General features: G+C 40.7%; 1 protein-coding gene across 2 annotated transcripts in view; it reads left to right on the plus strand.

Moving 5' to 3' along the window:
• DPY19L1 (dpy-19 like C-mannosyltransferase 1) overlaps positions 1 to 18,520 on the plus strand; it is a 37,941-nt gene extending 19,421 nt beyond the window's left edge. The window contains exons 12-23 of one of the 2 annotated variants that reach the window (XM_033165083.1): positions 871 to 957; positions 1,993 to 2,058; positions 4,052 to 4,132; positions 5,409 to 5,510; positions 5,928 to 5,999; positions 6,407 to 6,447; positions 7,205 to 7,232; positions 8,563 to 8,682; positions 9,286 to 9,460; positions 9,840 to 9,939; positions 16,389 to 16,514; positions 18,270 to 18,520. In XM_033165083.1, coding sequence (XP_033020974.1) covers positions 871 to 957; positions 1,993 to 2,058; positions 4,052 to 4,132; positions 5,409 to 5,510; positions 5,928 to 5,999; positions 6,407 to 6,447; positions 7,205 to 7,232; positions 8,563 to 8,682; positions 9,286 to 9,460; positions 9,840 to 9,939; positions 16,389 to 16,514; positions 18,270 to 18,426 — 1,155 coding nt within the window. In that variant the 3' untranslated portion in view covers positions 18,427 to 18,520. The remainder of the gene's footprint in view (positions 1 to 870; positions 958 to 1,992; positions 2,059 to 4,051; positions 4,133 to 5,408; positions 5,511 to 5,927; positions 6,000 to 6,406; positions 6,448 to 7,204; positions 7,233 to 8,562; positions 8,683 to 9,285; positions 9,461 to 9,839; positions 9,940 to 16,388; positions 16,515 to 18,269) is intronic. The other variant, XM_033165084.1, reaches the window with a different exon arrangement.
• Positions 18,521 to 22,458: the final 3,938 nt, after the last annotated feature.

The raw sequence follows: 22,458 nt of genomic DNA on the forward strand, positions 1-22,458 counted from the left end.
TGCCGCATTCTGGATTAGTTGTGGTTTCCGGGTCACCTTCAAAGGTAGCCCCACATAGAGCACATTGCAGTAGTCCAAGCAAGAGATAATTAGAGCATGCACCACTCTGGCGAGACAGTCCGCGGACAGGTAGGGTCTCAGCCTGCGTACCAGATGGAGCTGGTAGACAGCTGCCCTGGACACAGAATCAACCTGCACCTCCATTGACAGCTGTGAGTCCAAAATGACTCTCGAGCTGCACATCTGGTCATTCAGGGGCACAGTTACCCCATTCAGGACCATCCCCCCCCAATGGACAAGCAAGGCTAACTACAAATTTTCTGGAAAATAGTAATTCAGAATGTCATGATACAAAAGATGCCAAATTCTTAATTAAAGAAGAAATATTAAAGTTTATATTTGTAGGTTTTTCATCAAGGGGGGGATGTAGACAAAAAATGAAAGTGTGTTTTTACATTTTTGTTATTTCAGCTTAAGTCCCTTTGAACTGAATGAGACTTCTGAGTAGACATGTATAGACTTATACTGCATATGTGCCACATATGTAACAACTTAAAACTAGATTCTTTTTATTTATTTTCTGACATGTTAGTTTAGTATTAAAAATAAGTATGGTGCTGTGGCTAGTACATAAGAACAATATATTGTCATATTTTGCATATTCGGAGGGATTCTTGTAAAAATTGTTTTAGGAAGCTACATTATTGTGATAATAAATATTTACAAATGAAATAAAGCTGTTTCAAGATAGCACCTTTTGTGTTTTAAGATTTAATAAAACTTAGTGTTTTCATAGACACTGCATCTGTCACATCCATTATTAGCTTAAAGATTGCATTAAAATCTGTTCAAATGTTTATATCCCTTTAGGCATCACTTGGAGTATGTTTTGTCCTTATGTTTGGAAACTCTATGTTGCTGACTTCATATTATGCTGCCTTTTTGGTAGTTAGTTGGGTAAGTTAGTTAAGGAATACTCAAGAATCCTTTTTCGTACTATACTGAGTAACTGCAATAATTTACAAGATTACCTGAGCAAAACGATTCATATGGGGGGGGGGAGATACTGGTTCTATATTTGGAGACAGAAGATTTTACCATTTCAGAAATAAGCTTTATCCAAAAGTATGAAACATTTTGCAGTGAATACATAGAGCCCCTTGTGAGTGTGCCTACTCACTGTGGTTTGGGAACAAATGCTATTGTCACAATGGATTTGTATGCCTTGACATTACAGTGAATGGGGAAGAACTCAGGTTTTCAAGAGCACTATAATAAGCATCAGAATTCCATCTTCTGGATCAGCTTAATAAACAGGAGGCAAGTCTCATGCTCTGAAAGCAACTTAATCTGAATACTGGCAACTTCTGAGCACCATATGTTTGCAGGAAAAAATAACATTCCCTTTATTTGGTGATAAGATAATTAGTATGATTATATAATTTCATTATTTATGAAAGCCAAAAATAGTGAACTAAATAAAAGAAGTATGCATGTAGTATAGCTTCAAAAAGATAGCAGAATGACACTATAGGGTGGTCCTTTGACCTTCCTGGTTTGTCTTTATGGATGATTGGTTATGTATGTTCTTGGAGAAGTGTACGTATGCTTAGCTCACTATTTGTTTCCATGCTGTCATGTGGTTATTGGGTTAACATATTGCAAAACTGGATGTACGTGGGTCTGCCTAAGACCGATTATGTGATGTGCAAATAGTTTGTGCCATTGTACAATAGAATCCTGTATAACAGACAGTACAGTGATCCAATCTATATGTTTAAAAAGCAGAAACAATGGGTTTCAGTGTTCTATGGAAGTGTTATGCACTAAAACCAATAATTTCAGTGTCTGGTATTAATACTTTTACAATGCTGGTTTTGAGCATTTCCTAACTTCATTTTGACTTATTTATTGTTTCATTCTTCTGGACTACATTTGAGAGGAATGTTATATAAATATTGCTGTTTAATGAACTAATTTAATTATTTTCAGGGTATTCTTGAACTGGGTCCTAAATACATCCTGGCAATGTGTAGTAGAAGAGGTATCAGCTTATGGGTAAGGATTGACATTTCGTGTTATAAATATATTACCATCTATGTTGGTCAGTAGGATGATCTGTAGGTTTCCATTCAAAGCCAGCATTGCCACATTTCACTGAAAAGCATCTGGGCCTAGCAGAGAAGGGGCTGGGCTGGGCTGGGCTGGTGGAAGGCTATCCCAAGGCCTTGGAGGTCCTTGGCCAGCAGCTGAGTGATTGATAACTGGTGTTGGGGCTGAATGCGTTTTGTATTTATTATGGAGAATAATTTATTGGGAGACTGTTGTCCCTTTTAAACAACTTTTTGGTAAGTTGACTTACTAAAATTTGCTAATGTTGTCAGTTCCTGTTTGTTTTGCTAAGGGCTTCTTGATGCATTGTAGATCATTTTGTTTTCTATAACCTCATCTTTATTGTTAACAAGTAAGACCTGAATGAAATGCTGCGCTCTGAGATTGCTTCATGCAGCCCTTCACTTCTCTGTTGGCATTACATGTCAGCTGGGGTGGGGTGTGTGACTGTTGCCTTGAATCCTTGAATCCATCACATATTGTGAACAACCCCTGTATGTGGGAAGCCAAAGTAGTAAATGGAATGGAGAAGGGAAGCATCAGAGGACACTATAGCCTCCCATGCCCTAGATGCTGCATGGTCTAGTATTGCCTTTAACCTCTCCTCGGTTCTAAACCTGGCACCTGGCAGCTTGGTGGGCTACGTGCACTTATTTCTTGCTCTTCTCCTGTATGCTTGAGAGGTCGCATGCACAATAGCTGGCGTACCTGTTTGGGGGGAAATGTTGACCCTCCTTTGCAGGTGTATTTGTCAAAGTGTTGTGCATGCTCCTGAATTCTTCCAGTATGATTGATCTTTCCATGCATGCATGGGTATCCCTGTTTTGGCCACAAAGCCGTCAGCATAGCCCATCCAAATTCAGCATCAGAGGGAGTGAATATTAAATTTTGCATGAAAGTAGTATAAAAAAAACATGACTTCACTTTCACCAATAGGAATGGGTATAATTTAAAAAAAAAAAAACTACCGTATTTTTTGCTCTATAAGATGCACTTTTCCCCTCCTGAAAAGTAAGTGAAAATGTTGGTGCGTCTTATGGAGCGAAGGCTCCCTGTCAAGCAAGCAACGAGAGGCGGGGGGCAGCAGAGGAGATGCTGCTGGATCCTGCCCACCACCTCCGTTTGCAAAAACAGGCTTGTTTTTGTGAACGGAGGTTGCGAGGAGGATCCAGCAGCATCTGCTCTGCTGCCCCCCACCTCTCGCTGAACGCGGCAAGAGGCAGGGGTGGTGGTGGTGGGACCAGCAGCCCAAAAGGAGTCCTTTCGGGCCGCTGGTCCTGACGCTGCCCGCCGCCCCTCGCTGAACGCGGCGATAGGCAGGGGCGGCGACAGCGGGATCAGTGGCCCGTTCCTCCCCTCCCCCCCACCGCCGACAGTGGCAAAGGGGGCAAGGAGGAATAAACAGCCCAAAGGGGTGACGGAGGGCGGGGGAATGAGCAGCCCTGTCCACCCCTGCTCCCTGTATAAAAAGAAAAGCAGTAGCTTTTCTTGCTGTACAGCAAGCAGGGAGAAGGGACGCACGGGGCTGCTGTGCGTCCCTTCTCCCCGGGTGGCTTTTTAAAAAGCAGGGGGGGGGAGCACAGCGTCAAGGTGGCTCTTCCCCCCACTTGCTTTAAAGCCACCAGGGGAGAAGGGGAGCTCTGCTTGCTTGACGCTGTGCACAGCTCCTCCTCTTGCTCCAGAGTTGCTCGTAGCTTCACCTTCATATGCTATAATATTTTTTTTCTTGTTTTCCTCAAAAAAACTAAGTGCGTCTTATGGTCGGGTGCGTCTTATGGCATTTCTGCTCTCACAACATAATAAAACATAATAAAAATTGTAGATAAGAATAAGTTGCATAATAATATATATTATTATGCAACTTATTTTTATCTACAATTCTATTAAATGCTGAGTATTGCTTCTGCTCTTCAGTTGAACCATACCTTTCATTTTACAGGCCATTGAAGGATTTTGTTGCTTTTTGGGGACAATTACCTTGAAGTTCTTGATGTGCCTAATATTTGGAACCGCTGATGATGTAAGTTTAAAACTTCATTGTTTCATTTGTTCACTGTCAGAATTCTTCTTGTATGTCTTCTTCATCATATAGGCCCCATCTACACTATACATTTAAAGCAGTAGCACACCACTTTAATCCCCGCCCTCAAGAATACTGGGATATGTAGTTTCTTAAGGGTGCTGATAATTGTTTGGAGACCCTATTCCCTTCACAGAGCTACCGTTCTCATAGTGGTTTAAAAATCAGTCTCTTTTTATAGGGGACTTTGGGAATTTATTGAAAATCAAGTGTTACAAACTATTGAAAAGACACATTCATTGCTAAACTCTCAGCAAAACTTTCAAGTAGTGTAGTTGTTTGATTCTTTTAATCAAATAAAATCTGTCAGGATGGTAAATCACTCAAAACAGACAAACAAACACCACCCCAGAATCTCTCTTTCATAGAGCATACATTTCCGAGCACAAATTTTGAATTCGGAACTTTATATAGAGTGTAAAAATTACAATTGTCTTCTTCAAGCACCATAAGAATTAAACACATAATCTTCCACTGGATGCATCACAAATTTCATCTAATAAAACTGCAACATGTCAGTTATCTGTGGCCTAGTGGAGGGGTTGCCAATGTGGTGCTCATGGATGCCATTGTGCCCACCTGTACCTCCTATGACACTCGCAAAAAGTCTTGGTAAGTATTCTCTCAGAATCCCACAATGCATGAGAGAGGCTGCTTGCTGTCCTCCACAGTTTCTGTTTGCACTGTTGGTTTCTGCTACATTGAACACGCACCCTTCAATATGCCCACTTTTCATTGGATGCTGGGATTGGACACCCACGGTCCTGAACAGAGGAGAGGTGTGAATAGTTATCTCTGCGCAAACACAGCAGTGGCTGATATAGGTGCATTTTCCCATTATGGAGGCATGTCCACACTCTTTGGCTATCCCATCTTTCTGCCCTTTTAGATGTGGCAGTCAGTTTGTGTTACACCATGCCCGATGGCAGCCAGTTGGTGATTGGCGCCCAGGGGCAATTCCTTAAAATTTCAAATTTGCTCACCCACCCAAAAAGTTGACAACCCCTCGCCTAGTGTCTACTATATGGTCTACAAGTTGTTTATTCTTAACATGGCAAATTAACTGCTGTTCTTTTTCTCAGACATTTCCATGATCTTTTATTTTTTTGGAACCAATTTTAATGTAGCATAGTCCAACACTTTGCACTTTCCACTCTTTTTTTTAATCTCTGAAATAATGCATTTAACCAGCATTTTCACTGTAATTTCTTACCAGGCTCATATAGGCAACCTGCTGAAGGCAAAATTTACTGGTTATAGAGATTTTCATACTTCAATGTACACATGTGCTGTGGAGTTTGATTTCATGGAAAAACAGGTAATTAAAAATCAGTGGATGGTGTATAGAACACTTTGATGTTTTTGCATATTTTTTTCCTTAATCAGAAAAAATAATGTTTGATTGGACTGCTATTTTTTTTTTTAAAACAAAGATAACGATTCAGGATTCTTCTATTGCTTAATGAAACTGAGTTAGCAGTTGGTAGAACAAAATATTTGGATAAAGTGTCAGTGTCATGACTTTATTACAGCCCATAATTTATGTTATGAACAGTGACACTGAAAAACATTGTTCAGATTAACTGCACAATAGTTTTGACAATTTTTCTTGGATAGAATAACTTGGGGAGAGGTTCATTGTGAAAATCTAGAGTAAGAATGTCTTAAAAGAAAACGGTTTTGTAAGAAAAGTTACTGTGCATAAAATTTACCACCCATTGAAACTGCGTTTCAGACTCCAGTAAAGTACATGAAGACACTTCTGCTTCCGGTAGTTCTTGTCGTTTTTTCAGTAATTGTTCTGAAGGTAAGGTCTTTGCTGTTTTTCATCTGGTTTACATTTAGTGTGTATAGTATGCTAAAAGGAGGCAATTAATACTTAAATTTGAGTGTGTCTAGCATTTGCACATACATACAAAAAGAGTAGAACATGTGACCAAAAAACCAAATCAAAGTATATGAACTTGGATTTGGGCTGTTATATACCAGACCTGTTTCTGCAGACATCTTGAAAGACATGCATGTGGATGACCAAAAATGAAAATCTATTCTACATAATCCTGAAGAAGGAATTGCTGTTAAAAAGGGCAATTAATCCAAAGTTTGTAATTGGAAAATTTTGTCTGTTAACCTTTGGGAAATTGTAATTTTGGCATATGATTAAATCTGCTTTAGAGAAAAGGCTGTTTAAAACATGTTCTTGACTGTTCACAGACATTTCAGAGTGTTGTGTGTCGCAGGGGATTATCTGAAAGGTAAATACATTTTGAAATGAGAGTGCAAATCCATTGAATTAATTATTGCCTAAAGGACTATATGTACTGTATTTTCCGGCGTATAAGACGACTGGGTGTATAAGACGACCCCCAACTTTTCCAGTTAAAATATAGAGTTTGAGATATACTCGACCGCAGATTCTCCACCCGGCGTATAAGACGACCCCTGACTTTTGAGAAGATTTTCCTGGATTAAAAAGTAGTCTTATACGCCAGAATATACAGTAATTGTGCAGCCAAGCTTTGCTCCTATTGTTTGCTTCTAGTCTCCAGTTAGTTTCCCCATCACTTTGTGGATTGAATATGTACAGCAAGTAAATGTTTATTATGCCTTGTGAACATGCCAGGAATCTAGCTGGGTTGCAATTAGTGTGCGTATAGAGGTCTTGGCATGTAGTCTTCCATTCACTGTAATTACATTTTTTAAAGCAGTGATCTGCTGAAAATTGGGAATTAATGAAAGACTTGTGCTGCAGTTCAACAAATGCATCAGAGCATCTGTATATATGAGTAGTCCCCAGATTGATAAAAAATAAGTTTATAAAATAAATAGGGTAGTAACAGTTTTGTTGTAACTTTGTAATAACATAAGTGACTTATAAATTAAAAACACTGCACTATTTTGAATTTAGTTTGATTGTAAACAGAGAATGTGTTCTATAAATAACTATTTGTAGCATAAGGCATATTGATTCTGTGCAATAAACAAATAACAGTCTTACTGTTTTTTGTTCAGACAGGCGGATAATTTCAATCATGGGGAGGTAAGGATCTCATCCTGCATGAATTATGTTACAACTCTGCTTATTTAGCTCTCCATCAATAAGTTTAGAAAAGTTACCTTCTGTGGGAAATGGAAGTGCTGATTTAAGAAAAGCAATGGAGATAGTGGGAAATGATTGCACAAGTTTAAATTTCACAGCAGGGTTCTTAGAATTAAAATTGCAAACATAGGCCAGTTTCCTTGCCAAGTTGTTTGACGTGGACAAAAACTGCCTGTTTGGTGTGGATTTACATCAAACTGTTCTTTTATATAGGTGTGAAGTGCTAAGTATTGAATGACACATTTTAATTTTGCCTCCTTTTCCTGCCTCAGAGCTCAGAAATTTACTTTGGGGCAAGGCAACACCTTAAATCTCCCTGCAGCTTATTTTTTTCCTGCCCAGGATTGGGATTGCCAATCTTAAAACCTCCAGTGGAAACATAACACTGCAGATGTCAATTCTAAAGGGAAGAGACCCTCCAAGGCCTGCTTTTGGGGGGAAATGATGTGCAGTGTTAACGGTTTCTGTTGGAGATTCTGGGACAAAGTCACAGTCCCCAGAGGGAAAACATGCTCTGCAGAGGGCTCTAACACCTTCCCGTAGTTTGTGGGGAATTTATGGAGCAAGTGGTGGTGGTGATTTAAGAATATCAGGATGAGAATAGGCCTGGGAACATGGCTGTGCCCCAATAATTTGGCCCAGTATTGCTTGAATGTTCACAACACCCCTATTGCAATGATTACTTGAAGCATAGCCGCAGTTTGCCTTTAATCACATGTGCTGTGCACACACAGAAGAAATGCATAATATCTTGCAATTCCCTTCCGTGTAGGAGGACAGATCCAGGCAGCAAAGGGGGCATATTCTTCATTAAAGTGAATGAGCAAATCCTTATACTTCCAGAAGTTCCATTTACACATCAGAGTTAACTTCTCTATCGTTAGTGAAACTCATCAGTATGGATTATTTGCATCCAAATCGTTGGATTAGAGTGGTGGTGTGGGATAAAACAAGAATGAAATGGAATTCAGTTATTGTAATAAATGTACAGAAAAACGCAGCAATTAAAATTGAGCTTCAAACTAGTCTCTTCCATTCCCATGGGGGTATTCATCTTTCTAAAATGTTTTGTCTCTTATTCATAGTCTTTCTCTCCCCTGCCCCACAATGGGTTTAAATGTAAAAATAATGCAGTGCTCCAAGGAGCATCTACATAAAAAGGTAAACCTTCTTTCTTATAGTTAATAGGTTTATGTACATAGTTTTGACAACTCTTTTAATAAGCATTATTTTCTTACGCCTTGGTGTTTGTTTGTTTGTTTGTTTTCAGATTGTATACCATGCACTGCAGCTTATATTTTTTACTGTTCTTGCTATTTTATTTATGAGACTAAAGCTGTTTCTGACACCTCATATGTGCATCATGGCATCCTTGATATGTTCAAAACAAGTAAGCTACTGTTTTATTTGTCCAGCTGATGTAGTAATTTACTTCATATGTTTTACAGAGGGGCTGACATAGCATTTCAGCATGCCAAATGTTTAATACTTTGAATTACTTGTTTATAGAATTACAAATATATATAGTTATTATTAAATGCACAATACAGAAAAAAACATGCTATCAAAATATTGTGAGCTGACAGAAAACATACTGCATATATACAATATAAAGGATAAGAAATCAATGGAAACTCATGTTAGTGACAATACCTTTGTCTAATGTTATCTCTCGACATCGATTTGTTCCAGTGGTCAATATTGATATGCATACTACAGAGCATCCATGCCTTAGCCAATAAAATGACACAGCCTAATTATTTTAATTTTGATTGCATTAACATGCAAGGAGATAAACACACTGTGCTACAGTGGATACTTTTAATATCAATATTAGAGTTTATGGTTATTGTTAATTTCAGTGGAAAGTGTATTGTGAACTGAGTTCTCATGTTTTTCCATGTAATGTGTTTAGCTGGTGTTTTGAAAAAATGGAAACTTAGAATCTTAAGTTGTATGTAAAGTTAAATGGCTTTTAATTTCTTCATGCCAGCTGTTTGGATGGCTGTTTAGCAAAATCCAGCCTGGAACACTTGTTCTTGCGATTTTAGCAATGATGGCATTTGAAGGAGTAGCAAACCTTCAAAGAGAACGGAGCATTGTGGGAGAATTTAGCAACTTGCCCCAGGAAGAACTGCTGATATGGATAAAAGAAAGTACCAAACCAGGTAAAACAAACACCCGACCCCCTTCTTTTCTTTCTTTCTTTCTTTCTTTCTTTCTTTCTTTCTTTCTTTTGCAGTATCCGCTATAAGGCAAGCAGTAATTTTGTGTCCTTTGTTGAAGAACAGATTATGCTGTTGAATACAGAAGTACTGTATTATAACTTTAAAATATCAAGAACGATGTAAGAGCAATTAGCAATTGGATGAAATCTGCTGTAGTTTTATTTTTGCCACTAAGAATAATGTCATGCCTGAATGTATTAATATGAATGTACATTTTGAGCTCTGATTTTTAGAAAGTTTAGTCATCTTTACTTTATTCTACATTTTTACAATACTTTGACCAATTGTTGGATTTTTAATTTTCTTTTATATATTTCAGATGCTGTTTTTGCGGGTCCAATGCCTACAATGGCAAGTGTAAAATTGTCTGCTCTTCGACCTATCGTGAACCATCCTCATTATGAAGATGCAGGTTTACGGTAAGATTTAAACTTCAAATTTTAAGGCTAGCTATATTCCATGTGCTGCTCTGGTTTCGCCAGAAGCAGCTTAGTCGTGCTGGCCACATGACCCGGAAAAACTGTCTGCGGAAGTGGACAAATGCCAGCTCCCTCGGCCTGTAAAGCGAGATGAGCGCCACAACCCCAGAGTTGTTCGAGACTGGACTTAACTGTCAGGGGTCCCTTTACGTTTTTATATTCTGATTTACTCAGCAAGGAAATGGGAGTAACAAGACTTCTAAAAACTTGGGAATAAGCTATGCCCAGGGGCGTAGTAAGGGGGGCACCCCAGGTTCCATAATGGAGGGGGTGACATTATCAAGGAACATTTTTTTTTAAAAAATAATTTTTTTGAAATTTTGTTTTGAATTTTTTTTTAAAAAAAATGCCTGCTCCGAAGGTCTTACCTTACTATGCTAGGAATTATATAGCTATATATGAAATTTCATGCATATTGGTTAATATCTTGACCCTCCTCTACCAAAATAGCTGTTTACTTGGCTGTTTTCCTATGTCGTGAAAGCTGAAATTTCAGTTCAGTGGAGCACTTACTGTTCCCAACCCTAACCCTGTGGAAAGCCATCTAATTAGACTTTAATTTGATTTTGAGATGTTTTTAGGAGGTAATTTAATTATTGTTTGATTTTATACCAATGTTATGTATCTGATGTTAGCCACCCTGAACCCGACTTTGGCCGGGGGGGGGGGCGGGATATAAATAAAAGTTTTTTTATTATTATTACTTATTATTCCTTTGTAAGAAAATATGAAATAACGTAAAACCATTTTTGCGCGGGGGAGGGGGGAATCAATGGGGGAGTTGACAAGAAATTTTCCAAACCGGGTACCACCTGACCTTCCCACGTATCTGGGGGGGGAGGGTGACAATTTTTTTATTTTTTTTGCCCCGGGTACCAATTTACCTTGCTACGTCCCTGGCTATGCCTTTTGCTCCGTGGATTATATGAGCTGGAACTTTGTGTGCTAGGATCCTTGAACTTTTGCAGATTGCATCTAAAATGCTCTTTCCACTTTTGAGTATTGTAATCTTATCTCTTTTTTATGCCTGAGGTTCTACAGGTGCAGCATGTACCTTTTTTGTTGAAACAAACAATGAAATAGGTCTGGCTTGTGTTCTTCAGTTCCTTTGGTTTAGGTTTTTTTTTATTATACCTGTATAGAGGTCTCTGGCCTCCTGTGTGCTTTGAATATATTGTTCACAAATTATAATACTCTTGGATTAAAAAACAACTGGTTGTCATTGGGTGCTTTAAATGGGAAGCTGGTGACTGGACTATGATCTATAGAGATGGATCAAAGGTGGTGGTGGACTGAGCAAATCTTATTTTGTATTGTTTGGGAGGAGAGGTTAAAATACGGGATTGGATGAGTTTGAAGTTTGCTGAAATTAGCTGGGCAGTTTCAAATAAACATGTTAACTGATTTAATATAGCATTGTGTTGTGTTGCTTTTTAATTGATTAAAATGGGATGAATAAAATATAGTTATTGATTTTAGACAGAAGCTTTGCTGTAGAGAAAGATGAGTAAGTCAGTGATGGATTTGTTTCCTTCAGGCATGCAAGCTCACTAATCCCGTGGCTTCTCCTGGCTTAAAATAAAGAGTGTGAGTTGCTATTGTATCAACAAGCTGGAGAGCAGGCAGCAGCAAAGGGCAAACTCCTCTAAAAGGAAGCAAGGCCTCCCAAAAGAAAGCAAAATATTCGCATTCCTCCCAAGGAGAAGAGTCCTTTCAGTTTTGTGGTTCTGCCTTTGATTTCAAAGCAGCATCTCCTTGCTATTGAAGAGATCCTACTTGGCAGTAGAACTTCCCCACCCCTGCTTTTTCTTCAGCCTTTTTTTGTTCTCCCTAATGCTTCTAAACAGATGGGAGAGGGAGGCATAGTGAGGGAGGATCTAGTTTTGTTTACCTCAAGAAGCCAAATGTACAGAGGGGCTGATATCACTGTCCCCAGAGCGCATCACAAAGATCAAGGTGGTGACCAGGACTTTGATGTCCAACAAAGCCAACATCACATCCATGGCAAAAGTCCTTGCCCTGACTGACCGAACCCAAAGGGTGCTCATGAATGGCTCCTCTTCATCCTGGAGAGAAGTGACTAGTGGGGTGCCACAGGGTTCTGTCTTGGGCCCAGTCTTATTCAACATCTTTATCAATGACTTGGATGATGGGCTTGAGGGCATCCTGATCAAGTTTGCAGATGACACCAAATTGGGAGGGGTGGATAATACCCCAGAGGATCACACTTCAAAATGATCTTAACAGATTAGAGAACTAGGCCAAAGCAAACAAGATGAATTTTAACAGGGTGAAATGTAAAGTACTACACTTGGGTAAAAAAAATGAAAGGCACAATTACAGGATGGGTGACACCTGGCTTGAGAGCAGTACATGTGAAAAGGATCTAGGAGTCTTGGTAGACCATAAACTTGACATGAGTCAACAGTGTGATGCAGCAGCTAAAAAGCCAATGCAATTCTGGGCTGCATCAATAGGAGTATAGAATCTAGATCAAGGGAAGTAATAGTACCACTGTATTCCGCTCTGGTCAGACCTCACCTGGAATACTGTGTCCAGTTCAAGAAGGATACTGACAAGCTGGAATGGGTCCAGAGGAGGGCAACCAAAATGGTAAAAGGCCGTAAACGATGCCTTATGAGGAACGGCTTAGGGAGCTCGGTATGTTTAGCCTGGAGAAGAGAAGGTTAAGGGGTGATATGATAGCCATGTTCAAATATATAAAAGGATGTCATATAGAGGAGGGAGAAAGGTTGTTTTCTGCTGCTCCAGAGAAGCGGACACGGAGCAATGGATTCAAACTACAAGAAAGAAGATTTCACCTAAACATTAGGAAGAACTTCCTGACAGTAAGAGCTGTTTGACAGTGGAATTTGCTGCCAAGGAGTGTGGTGGAGTCTCCTTCTTTGGAGGTCTTTAAGCGGAGGCTTGACAACCATCTGTCAGGAATGCTTTGATGGTGTTTCCTGCTTGGCAGGGGGTTGGACTGGATGGCCCTTCTGGTCTCTTCCAACTCTATGATTCTATGTGTTTCAGCAGCCCAAGTGACACTTTGGAGCAATCACTGCTCCCACCAGTTGCTGTGGCCACTTTCCTTCTTTCAGAGTTTCTCCAATACTTTTGTCAAGCCATGAGATGGTAGACCAGGGACTCCAGTCTGCAAAGAGGGACTCCCTTTAGAGATGCACCAAGAACAATAGTAACCTCGGGTGCGAGTCTGCAGTGCTGAGGTGGCCATGGCTCAGTTAGATACCAATGGTACTTTCCATGCTCCATTAGAATCAACAGTTGTGGAAACAGACAAAGCCCCTTTAACCTTAAGAGCTTTTCTTCATAAGAGGTGGAACTAGACACTGACACAGAACTGAAGCTCTATGCAAGTCTTAGTCTGTGTTGAAGCAACACCATTCAAGCCTGCTCATGATTCTTCAGCCTGAGCTTCACACAGATCTGCCCAGGGTGCTTCTTGTTTCACTTGGATTTTGCCTGATCTGAGCTTGGCCTTCATCTTAGTCCCTTTGGCGGAACACAAACTCAAAAAGTAATGCCTCTCCCCACTCAGGATCTCATTTGACTGGAACATGGAAAATGCATCTCTGTCACAGAATATTCACCGTATTTTTCACTCCATAAGACGCACTTCCCCCTCCTAAAAAACGAAGGGAAAATGTCTGCGCGTCTTATGGAGCGAAGGCACTGGACGGCAGCGGGATCCCTCGACCGGAGGGATGCCTCTGCCACTAGAGCCATGACTCCCAGCGGTAGCGGAGGGGCAAGCAGTCTGAAATCGGGCTGTTCTCCCCTCCACCGTGGCCACCACCAGCTGCAGGGCGGCGGCAGAGGAGCGAGCAGCCCAAAATCGGGCTGTTACCCCCTCCTCCGCAGAGCAGAGTCCTTTCGGGGCACTCATCCCACTGCCGCCTCTTACAAGAGCAGGCTCCTTCCTTCTCTCTCTCTCCCTCCTTCCTTCCTTCCTTCCTCTCTCTCTTCCCTCCCTCCCTCCTTCCTTCCCTCTCTCTCCCCCTCTCTCACCCCTTCCTTCCTTATCTCTCTTTCTTTCTCTCTTCTCTCACTCCTTCCTTCCTTCCTTCCTTCCTTCCCACCCTAGAAACTGCCCATGCAGAAACATTCCCAGAATCTGTCCCCTTGCCCCTGATGCCCTCCTTAAATATGCCCCACCCACCCCTGAAACCTTCCCAGAATCTGCCCCCTTCCCCCCATAATCCCTCCCTGAATATGCCCCTCCCCCTGAAACCTTCCCACAATATTCCCTCTTGCCCCCTGAGCCCTCCCTGTAAGAGACCCTTTCTTTCCAAGCCTTCCCTCTTAACCCCTGCCCCCATCCCAGCTCTGCCCACCCTAGAAACTGCCCACCCTGAAACTTTCCCAAAATATGCCTCCTTGTCCCTGATACCCTCCCTAAATATGCCCCCCTGAAACTCTCTCTGAATATGCCCCCTCCCCCCTAATCCTTCCCTGAATCTGCCCCCTTACCCTGATTATACCCCTCAATACTGGGCAGAATATGACACCTGGAAACCCCCCCCATATGCCCCCTCGACCCATATCCTTGATTCTATCCGTTGGTAGACCCCAGTGGGCTGAGGTGGGGGTTGGGCTGAATGACCTCCCAGACCCCCCCTTCAGACTTTCACATTCTTTGATTCTACGTTCTGGGACTCAGCCACAGCACTGGTGTGGTTGCCAGCACAAACTAAGCCCCTTTTTGAGATGCTGGGAATGGGCTGCAGACAAGGAGGTATCGCAAAGGAAAGGTGTTTCCTCTGGCAGAAGGAACCTGCGGCCCTCCAGGAGGGCAGCTTTGACACCCAGAGCCACTGGGAGCGAGAGGCCAGAGCCTGCTGCAAACCAGACATGCAAAGGGCATGGGGGGGGGTCTGAAATAAGAGGAGTGCGGGAGGGAGGAGGCTGACACCAGTTTGAAGAAGGCACGGAGGAGAAGGCGATGGAGTGCGGAAGGTCAGGCAAGAGGCAGACGCTCCACAGACAGTACTTAAAGGAGCACCCCCCAAAAAAATTGATCTCCCCCATCCTTCCTCAGAATTTTTTTTCTTGTTTTCCTCCTCTAAAAACTAGGTGCACCCTATGGAGCGAAAAATATGGTAAATAACAGTGTGAATATACCGTATTTTCCGGCGTATAAGACGACTGGGCGTATAAGACGACCCCCAACTTTTCCAGTTAAAATATAGAGTTTGATATATACTCGACCGCAGATTCTCCACCCGGTATATAAGACGACCCCCAACTTTTGAGAAGATTTTCCTGGATTAAAAAGTAGTCTTATACGCCAGAATATACAGTACATGCACTCTTGCCTGCTTACTATAATGGAGTTGATGGAAAGTCCATCTTCCCAACCTCAGTTAGCAATCAGGAGGGCAACACCAAAACAGTTATCTAACAACAGTGCCTATATTCCAAGGTGGGACAAACCTGCTTAAAATGCCAGCTAGAAAACCCTCCTGTTGAAGGACGCATCCCCACAAGCAAACACATTGACATACAATGTTAGGCCTATGTGTGTTTTCTTAGTCATCGTTGTTGAGCCAAAAGTATGCCCATTTTGCACCCAGTGTCGGAGCTGTGGTACAGGGTTTTCCCCGACTAAAGTCAAGTTCTGAACCTGAGATAGCTCTTCTCCCTGGGAACCAGCACCAGGTTTGGGCTTGGCACTGCCTTCTGCCACAGGAGGAGTTAACCCTTTGCTGTTCCCTGTCCCTTGCCTCTTGACAAAAAAAGAAAACTCATGGTAAGTGAGGCTTTTCACTTTCTGTTCTGACACTTCAGGAAGTAACCACCTACCATTTCGGGTTAGGATTTGTGCTCCAGAAATTACTTCATATTTGTTTCTGATTTTCTGGCAAATGTTCACTAAATCAGGTATTAGCTACCAGTATGTGCTTTTTCCATTTCCTTCAGTCCTTATCTTACTAGTTTTGTTTATCCTCCCATAAATATATATGTCACACATCTCATGAAGTATGTTATTAACTATATTTAAAAAATAGACTCCCTGGAAAAGACCCTGGTGTTGGGAAAGATTGAGGGCACAAGGAGAAGGGGACGACAGAGGACGAGATGGTTGGACAGTGTTCTCGAAGCTACTAACTTGAGTTTGACTAAACTGCGGGAGGCAGTGGAAGACAGGAGTGCCTGGCGTGCTCTGGTCCATGGGGTCACGAAGAGTCGGACACGACTAAACAACAACATATTAAAAAAATACACCAGAGTAAATTATCTCTCTCCACGATACCACAAACATTTTTTCCCACTTTACTTCAGTGATGAGCTGTGTATTGTTTGCTCAAGTTATTTATTTATTTTCTTGGTTGGTTGGTATATTTGTAGCTTTCTCTTCCTCCTAGGGCAAGAACAAAAACAGTTTATTCCATGTATAGCCGAAAACCAGCAAAAGAAGTTAAAAGGGAATTGCTGAAGTTGGGAGTAAATTACTACGTTTTAGAAGATTCTTGGTGCCTGAGGAGATCTAAGTAAGTAAGCAGTATGCAAGTTTACCTTGATCATTTCCTACCAGTGATAAAGGGGTTCGGGCACTTTCTCTGCACCGGCTGCTTAGGAGAAATTGCAGGTGCGGAACTTTGGGACTTTTCCATGATGTCTTGTCATGCTGAGGTGGTTTGGGAATTTGGCCACTCACCTTCTATAAACCCTGAGACATTGGGTCAACTCTTATTGGTGGTGTCCCTCTTTAGTTTTTGGAATTTGGGCAGTTGGTGCTAATGGTTGAAAGTGATCTTCAAAGCAATCCTTAAAATTAGAATTTTGCTTTTGTAGCCGCTGTGTCAGATACAATATTATGTTTTGCGTTGCTTCTTTTGTTCTGAATATTAATAAGATCTACTTGGATCTCTAAGGATTTTCTTAAGTTCCTATGTGCATCATTGTGGAACTTTGGAACCTGAGTTTTTGATGACCCTTAGTAAGGATTGGCCATTGAAACTAAATGGGTTTTTACATCCGGGTCAGCCAATGTGGTCATGCCTGCCCCCTCCCCCTGGTTTTGTTGGGAATACAGTGGACGCTCGGGTCGTGGACGTAATCCGTGACGGAGGCACGTCCACAACCCGCAGCATTCGTATCACGCAGTGCCACGTCTGTGCATGGATAAGCCAAGGGACAAGATGGCGGCGAAGGAGGAACAGCCCCACGCTGCTCCCTGATGTTACAGATAAGCTATAGCCTAATACTGCTTGTTTTATTGTTTTATTTGTCCTCTATGTCTTTTTATGTCTTTCCCAAACGTCTTCAGCGTTTGAATAGTTTTAGTTGACTCCGATCCCAGTTTAGCCGAGTGATTTATTACCTTTTATCTGAGAGATTTACTACTTTTTAATTACCGGAATTTGACCATTGGAGGCCTGCCTATCAGAACGAAATACTCACGTGCATGCGCATGACGTAATTAGGCACTTCTGTGCATGCGCAAGCGCCGAAACCCGGAACTAACCCATTCCTGTACTTCTGGGTTCGGCGCGGAGCGCAACCTGAAAAGACGTAACCCGCAGTGGCCATAACATGAGGTATGACTGTACATCTCCTGTCTTCCCTGACTTTTGCTGACTGGGGCTAATGGGGATGCGAGTCCAAAGCACATTGAGGGCACTATATTGGCTCCCCCTGTCTTGGATAGAGCTGTGTGTGATTTAAATCCTCTTCCTCATCCCTCGAGTCATTTCATATTGAGACTGCAGACAGATTCTGAATGAACCTACTCGAGCAGCACTGTCATTGTAAAGTTTCTTGGCAAGGATGCCAGTTTTCATAGTATTTTACTCCAGATTCCACTGCATTGTTTAAATGTTGGTGTGGATTTTAATAGCATGGATCCTAAGAAAGGTTGTGGAAGAAAAGTCTCCCATCACCCCCTCTCCCCAGAAGGCATCTGCACACTTAATAAAGCCTCTCCTGATGGTCGGGACCCTGCCTAAACAGTGTGAAATGGTGTCCAATTTTGGCCTAGACCCTAAATTGACTATTTCACGGAATGAAAGTTTCCTGGTTGCATCCCACATTGTTCAGGAGGGGCCCCAACCCTTAGGAGAGGGTTTGGAGGAGGGATAGTGGAGTCTTAGGATTAAAGTGATTTACTAAGTAAAAAAGTGGCATGGGGCAAAGTATCAGCTTTGTTGTCAGTAAAATAATCACACTTGATCAGTGTTGTTCTTCCGCCATTCACTCAAATGATGTGTGTCCTGTTTGCTGACAGTATTTAAATACTTTTTTAGGCCTGGCTGCAGCATGCCTGAAATCTGGGATATAGAAGATACTGCCAATGCTGGAAAAGTTCCTTTATGCACCCTCATGAGCATGGATTCCAGGCCATACTTCAGAACAGTGTTCAACAACAATATATACAAAGTATTAGAAGTTACCCGGGAATGACTCTTCAGTGCAACGCATTTTCTGACAGTATATGTATTTTTAAACTGGCAATTAAGTAAAAGAGAGCTCTCAATTCAGAGTCCATTAAAACCAACAGGACTTTTGACATTCATTTTAATGGATTGCACCATTAGACATAGGCTGTGTTCCAGGGAATTCTGTGCTCAGGAAGTTCCTTTGTCAGTTGTAGCAACCAAAGCTTCGTGCCTACATAAGGCTCTATCCCTATTTCATATTTAAAGTCTTGCAGCTGCATTTAGGGATACTTCATTGGTTCAGCCTTAAATGGTGAGTCCAGTTATATTTATTTGGAAGTACATTCCATTGATGTAAATGATAACGGCTTCAGAATTGGAAGTGCTAGGGTGCCAGGAGTACAGAATACTGCACAATACTAGACTTTTGCAATGATGACATTTTTAAAATATTCTCAGTCGTATACTTGGGTCAGTTCTTTAAAATTTGCTATGCAAATGTGTATGTGTTCAAACGTTTTTAAATAAATACTGATCCAAAGCAAGTGAGCAAAAATGGCTATGGAAAAGTATGCCAGGTTTCAAAATCTGTGAAATTGCAGAGGCGGATGATCTTTCCTAGTATAGTCAGTGCATCTTTCTACCCGAAATAGGTGCAGCATTCCATACACATTCACCACATTATATTGCTAACCCCATTCCCCCAGCATGCATCTCATATTGCACCTTTAATGAATATGTATATTTTTTGTGAAGGAATTGGATAGTTTCCACTATCTCATTTATGTACAAGTGGCTGTTTTTATGAAAACCGATGAAAAATCCCCAATGTTTTAGGTCATTTTAGAGCTAGGTAATGTATTTTAAGTTTTTGTTCTACATGGAAGTTATTCTGAATAACTTTGAATTTCATACTTTAGATGGCAAATGTGCACAATCCACAATCTTCAGCCTTCTTTTTAAAGTAGTTGCTAAAATCAGACCAATGAAACTAATTTTAGTAAGCAGTATTTTTGCTACCAGCTGTTGAAATGGTTTATCACCAAAGTAGACAAAACTTAACAAATTTTGCACATATGAAATATTAACAAGGAAAACGTTTTCAGGGTTTAGAAAAATCTTTTTATGCTTTGGCCTTAATTTAGTAATAGAACATATTTTGCCTACCTTGTAGAAAGAGAGTCTAAATTGATAGGAAATAACATTCCCTGGAAAACCAAATGTAACCACTAGAGCAATGTAAAATAAATAGAAATAAACTCATTTCATTTTTGTGGCTCTTTTATACACCTTAGAATAGTTAATTTATGTAAAAGTAAAACTGATAGTTTGGCAAATATAAAACAAACTACAACATATTTTTTGCCTTTTTAAAAAAAACAACAACCTGTCACGTATTTTGATTTCTGCTTTCAGCGAGATTCTGATGATGATGCACAGTTCAACTTCAGGCAGGAATTCACTTTTTTATTGGTAGAGCCAGATTGTCATATGTGTGAGGTGGGGGAACACTGTGCCAAAAAGGCAATATGAATTCTGTTTATGCAATGGCTACTAAAAAACCATTGCAAATCATCTAGATAAGGAACCATCTGGAAAACTGTTTGTTCAGCTCTCTGTTGAATTTTAACTTCTGTACTGCAGGCACAGCTTTGTCTGTGACTTAACTGTAGTAAATTCTGCAGCAAGAAGCATAATTTATTACATAGACTATTAAAGTGGATTTCAAGATAGTGATATAAGAGGGTTGTGTCTCAGATTGTTTAAAGTGAGGAGAGCTAAAGAAGGGGTTTTAATTGATTTTTTTAAAAAAAAAAGTCATTTCGTTTCCTATTTGTTAAGACAACCACTAATGAGGATTGGGCTGAGGAAAATTAACATTCAAGATGTCTTTTGTAATTATATTACAGCACAAAATACTGTATTTTTATGCATTTTATGCCAATTGCTGATGTTTGTGGTTAAAATAAAAGCTTTGTTCATATTTGTGCTTCTGTGTAATCATTTCTGGAAAACTTTATTGTTGGAACTTTTTGTCAGCAAGTATTTATAAAATGGCATCAGTTAGCCGTAAGTTTCTTCTTAAAAGCTGCAATTCCACCATTGTTTTTAGGCATCAATTTATAAATAAAATATCCATAAATAAATATTCAATATTATAAGAATGTTATTGGGTGTAACAAGACCGTGTCTACAAGTGTCTTGGAAGATGACTACCACATATTAAACTAAAAGTGACAGGACCCTCTCACCTTTTCACCAGAAGTCCCACTTTTTGATATGAAGTAGTATAAAGTTTATATTGCTTTTTTTTAGGGTATTGCGTTTTGGTACCCCCTAACTGATGGAAGAGGTTTTGAGTCCCTCCAATGAATGGTGTGATTCCAAGAGCACTCTGACAACGGAAAAGTTTGTTTGGGGAGCACCAGCCCTCCCCTTTATCCCTGATGCTAAGACAGATGTTTTGAGTCAGAATGAAGATGTTTGGACACAGAATTAAAAAAAGGTTTACTGTGGGTTCTTCCAGCTTAAAAATGGAATTAACCAATGACTCAAGCCATTAGCCATTTCCTGCCCCTTCTCAATACTACTTTTTATTTCCTCCAAGCCAGCGAGAACAGCCTTACAGTTGGCTTTTTTGGCAACAAAGGAGACTGGCTATGATATACTTGGCTTGATGTGATGGTAGGGACAGAATGGGTAGGTTGAGAGCAGGGGCAAAGGTAACTTCTGGAATTAGCATTCCATTTGCTGACATACCCAAGGGACCGCCTCTCCTGGTATGTCCCGTGTAGGACCTTAAGGTCCTCAAATAATCTTTTGGAGGTCCCGAGCAACAAAGATGCTAGGTTGGCCTCAACCAGGGCCAGGGCCTTCTCCGTATTGGCCCCGATTTGGTGGAACAGTCTATCACAAGAGACCAGGGCCCTGCGGGATTTGGCATCTTTCCGCAGGGCCTGCAAGACGGAGCTGTTCCACCTGGCCTTTGGGTTGGTTTCTGTTTGATATTTATGCTTCATTCTTTTATTGGTGGGTTATTTGAAATTGAGACTGCAGTTTTAATATAGAATTTTTAAATTTGTTTTTTAATTGATTGTGTTTATGTTTTTGCTGTGATTTTAATTAGTGTTAGCCGCCCTGAGCCCGGTTTTTGACTGGGAAGGGCGGGGTATAAATAAAAATTTATTATTATTATTATTATTATTATTATTATTATTATTAACCTATTCAGTTCCACCATGAAGCTCAGTTCCTTTGCAGCACAGCTAAAGAACACCATGTGAATCTCATAATGTTCATGTGCCATCACCCCAACATTCACCCATCTGAAACTGACTGTGTTTAAAGTCTGTGGCTGAAGAAAATGTCAATCAGTCCATGCAAACACAGTCTACACTGCTAAGTTGGTGAAGCTTGGCTACTGAAGGAATTTGCAATACTTGTAGTATAATATCAAATTATAGCCAACCAAGTATTTAAGGAGGCAAACATACTGGCAAAGCATGATAACCCCTCTGGTGGAATGCTTGACACCTGATCTTCTTAGAGCAAATACAAAAGATCTAACATAGTTCTTCTGTTATTCAATATGATTGTATAGACTTTCTTGAAGAAGTGATTAATTTTCCACCGTGGGTTTCGAAACTATGGTTTGTGAGTTTCATTCAGGTGGCCTGTGATATCCCCGCATCAAATATTCACATTGATTTTTAACTGTATTTTTTTTTTTGGCCTTTTCTTGTACTGTATTTTAGTGCATTACAATTTTGAATTCCGGGGGAAACTACAATTAGAAACCATACAGCATCCTGCACAGTGCATCACAATTGCTACCACACAGGCAAGAAACTCATTATGTGCTCTGCCAAGACCCCAAGCAATTCTCAAATGGTCTATCAGCAGGGGAGCAGCAGGAGTTGGGGAGCCATTGTTTGCCAGCAAAGTTTTAAATGCAAATCAAAAAGTTTCACTACGTTCTTGGACTTGGCGTAGTGGAAACTCACACTTTTCCTTATCTTAGGGCTCTTCAGGAAGACACAGCCCAGTCACTGATGCA

This window comes from Lacerta agilis, chromosome 12 (genome assembly GCF_009819535.1).
Source record: "Lacerta agilis isolate rLacAgi1 chromosome 12, rLacAgi1.pri, whole genome shotgun sequence".
Classification (NCBI taxonomy): Eukaryota; Metazoa; Chordata; class Lepidosauria; order Squamata; family Lacertidae; genus Lacerta; species Lacerta agilis.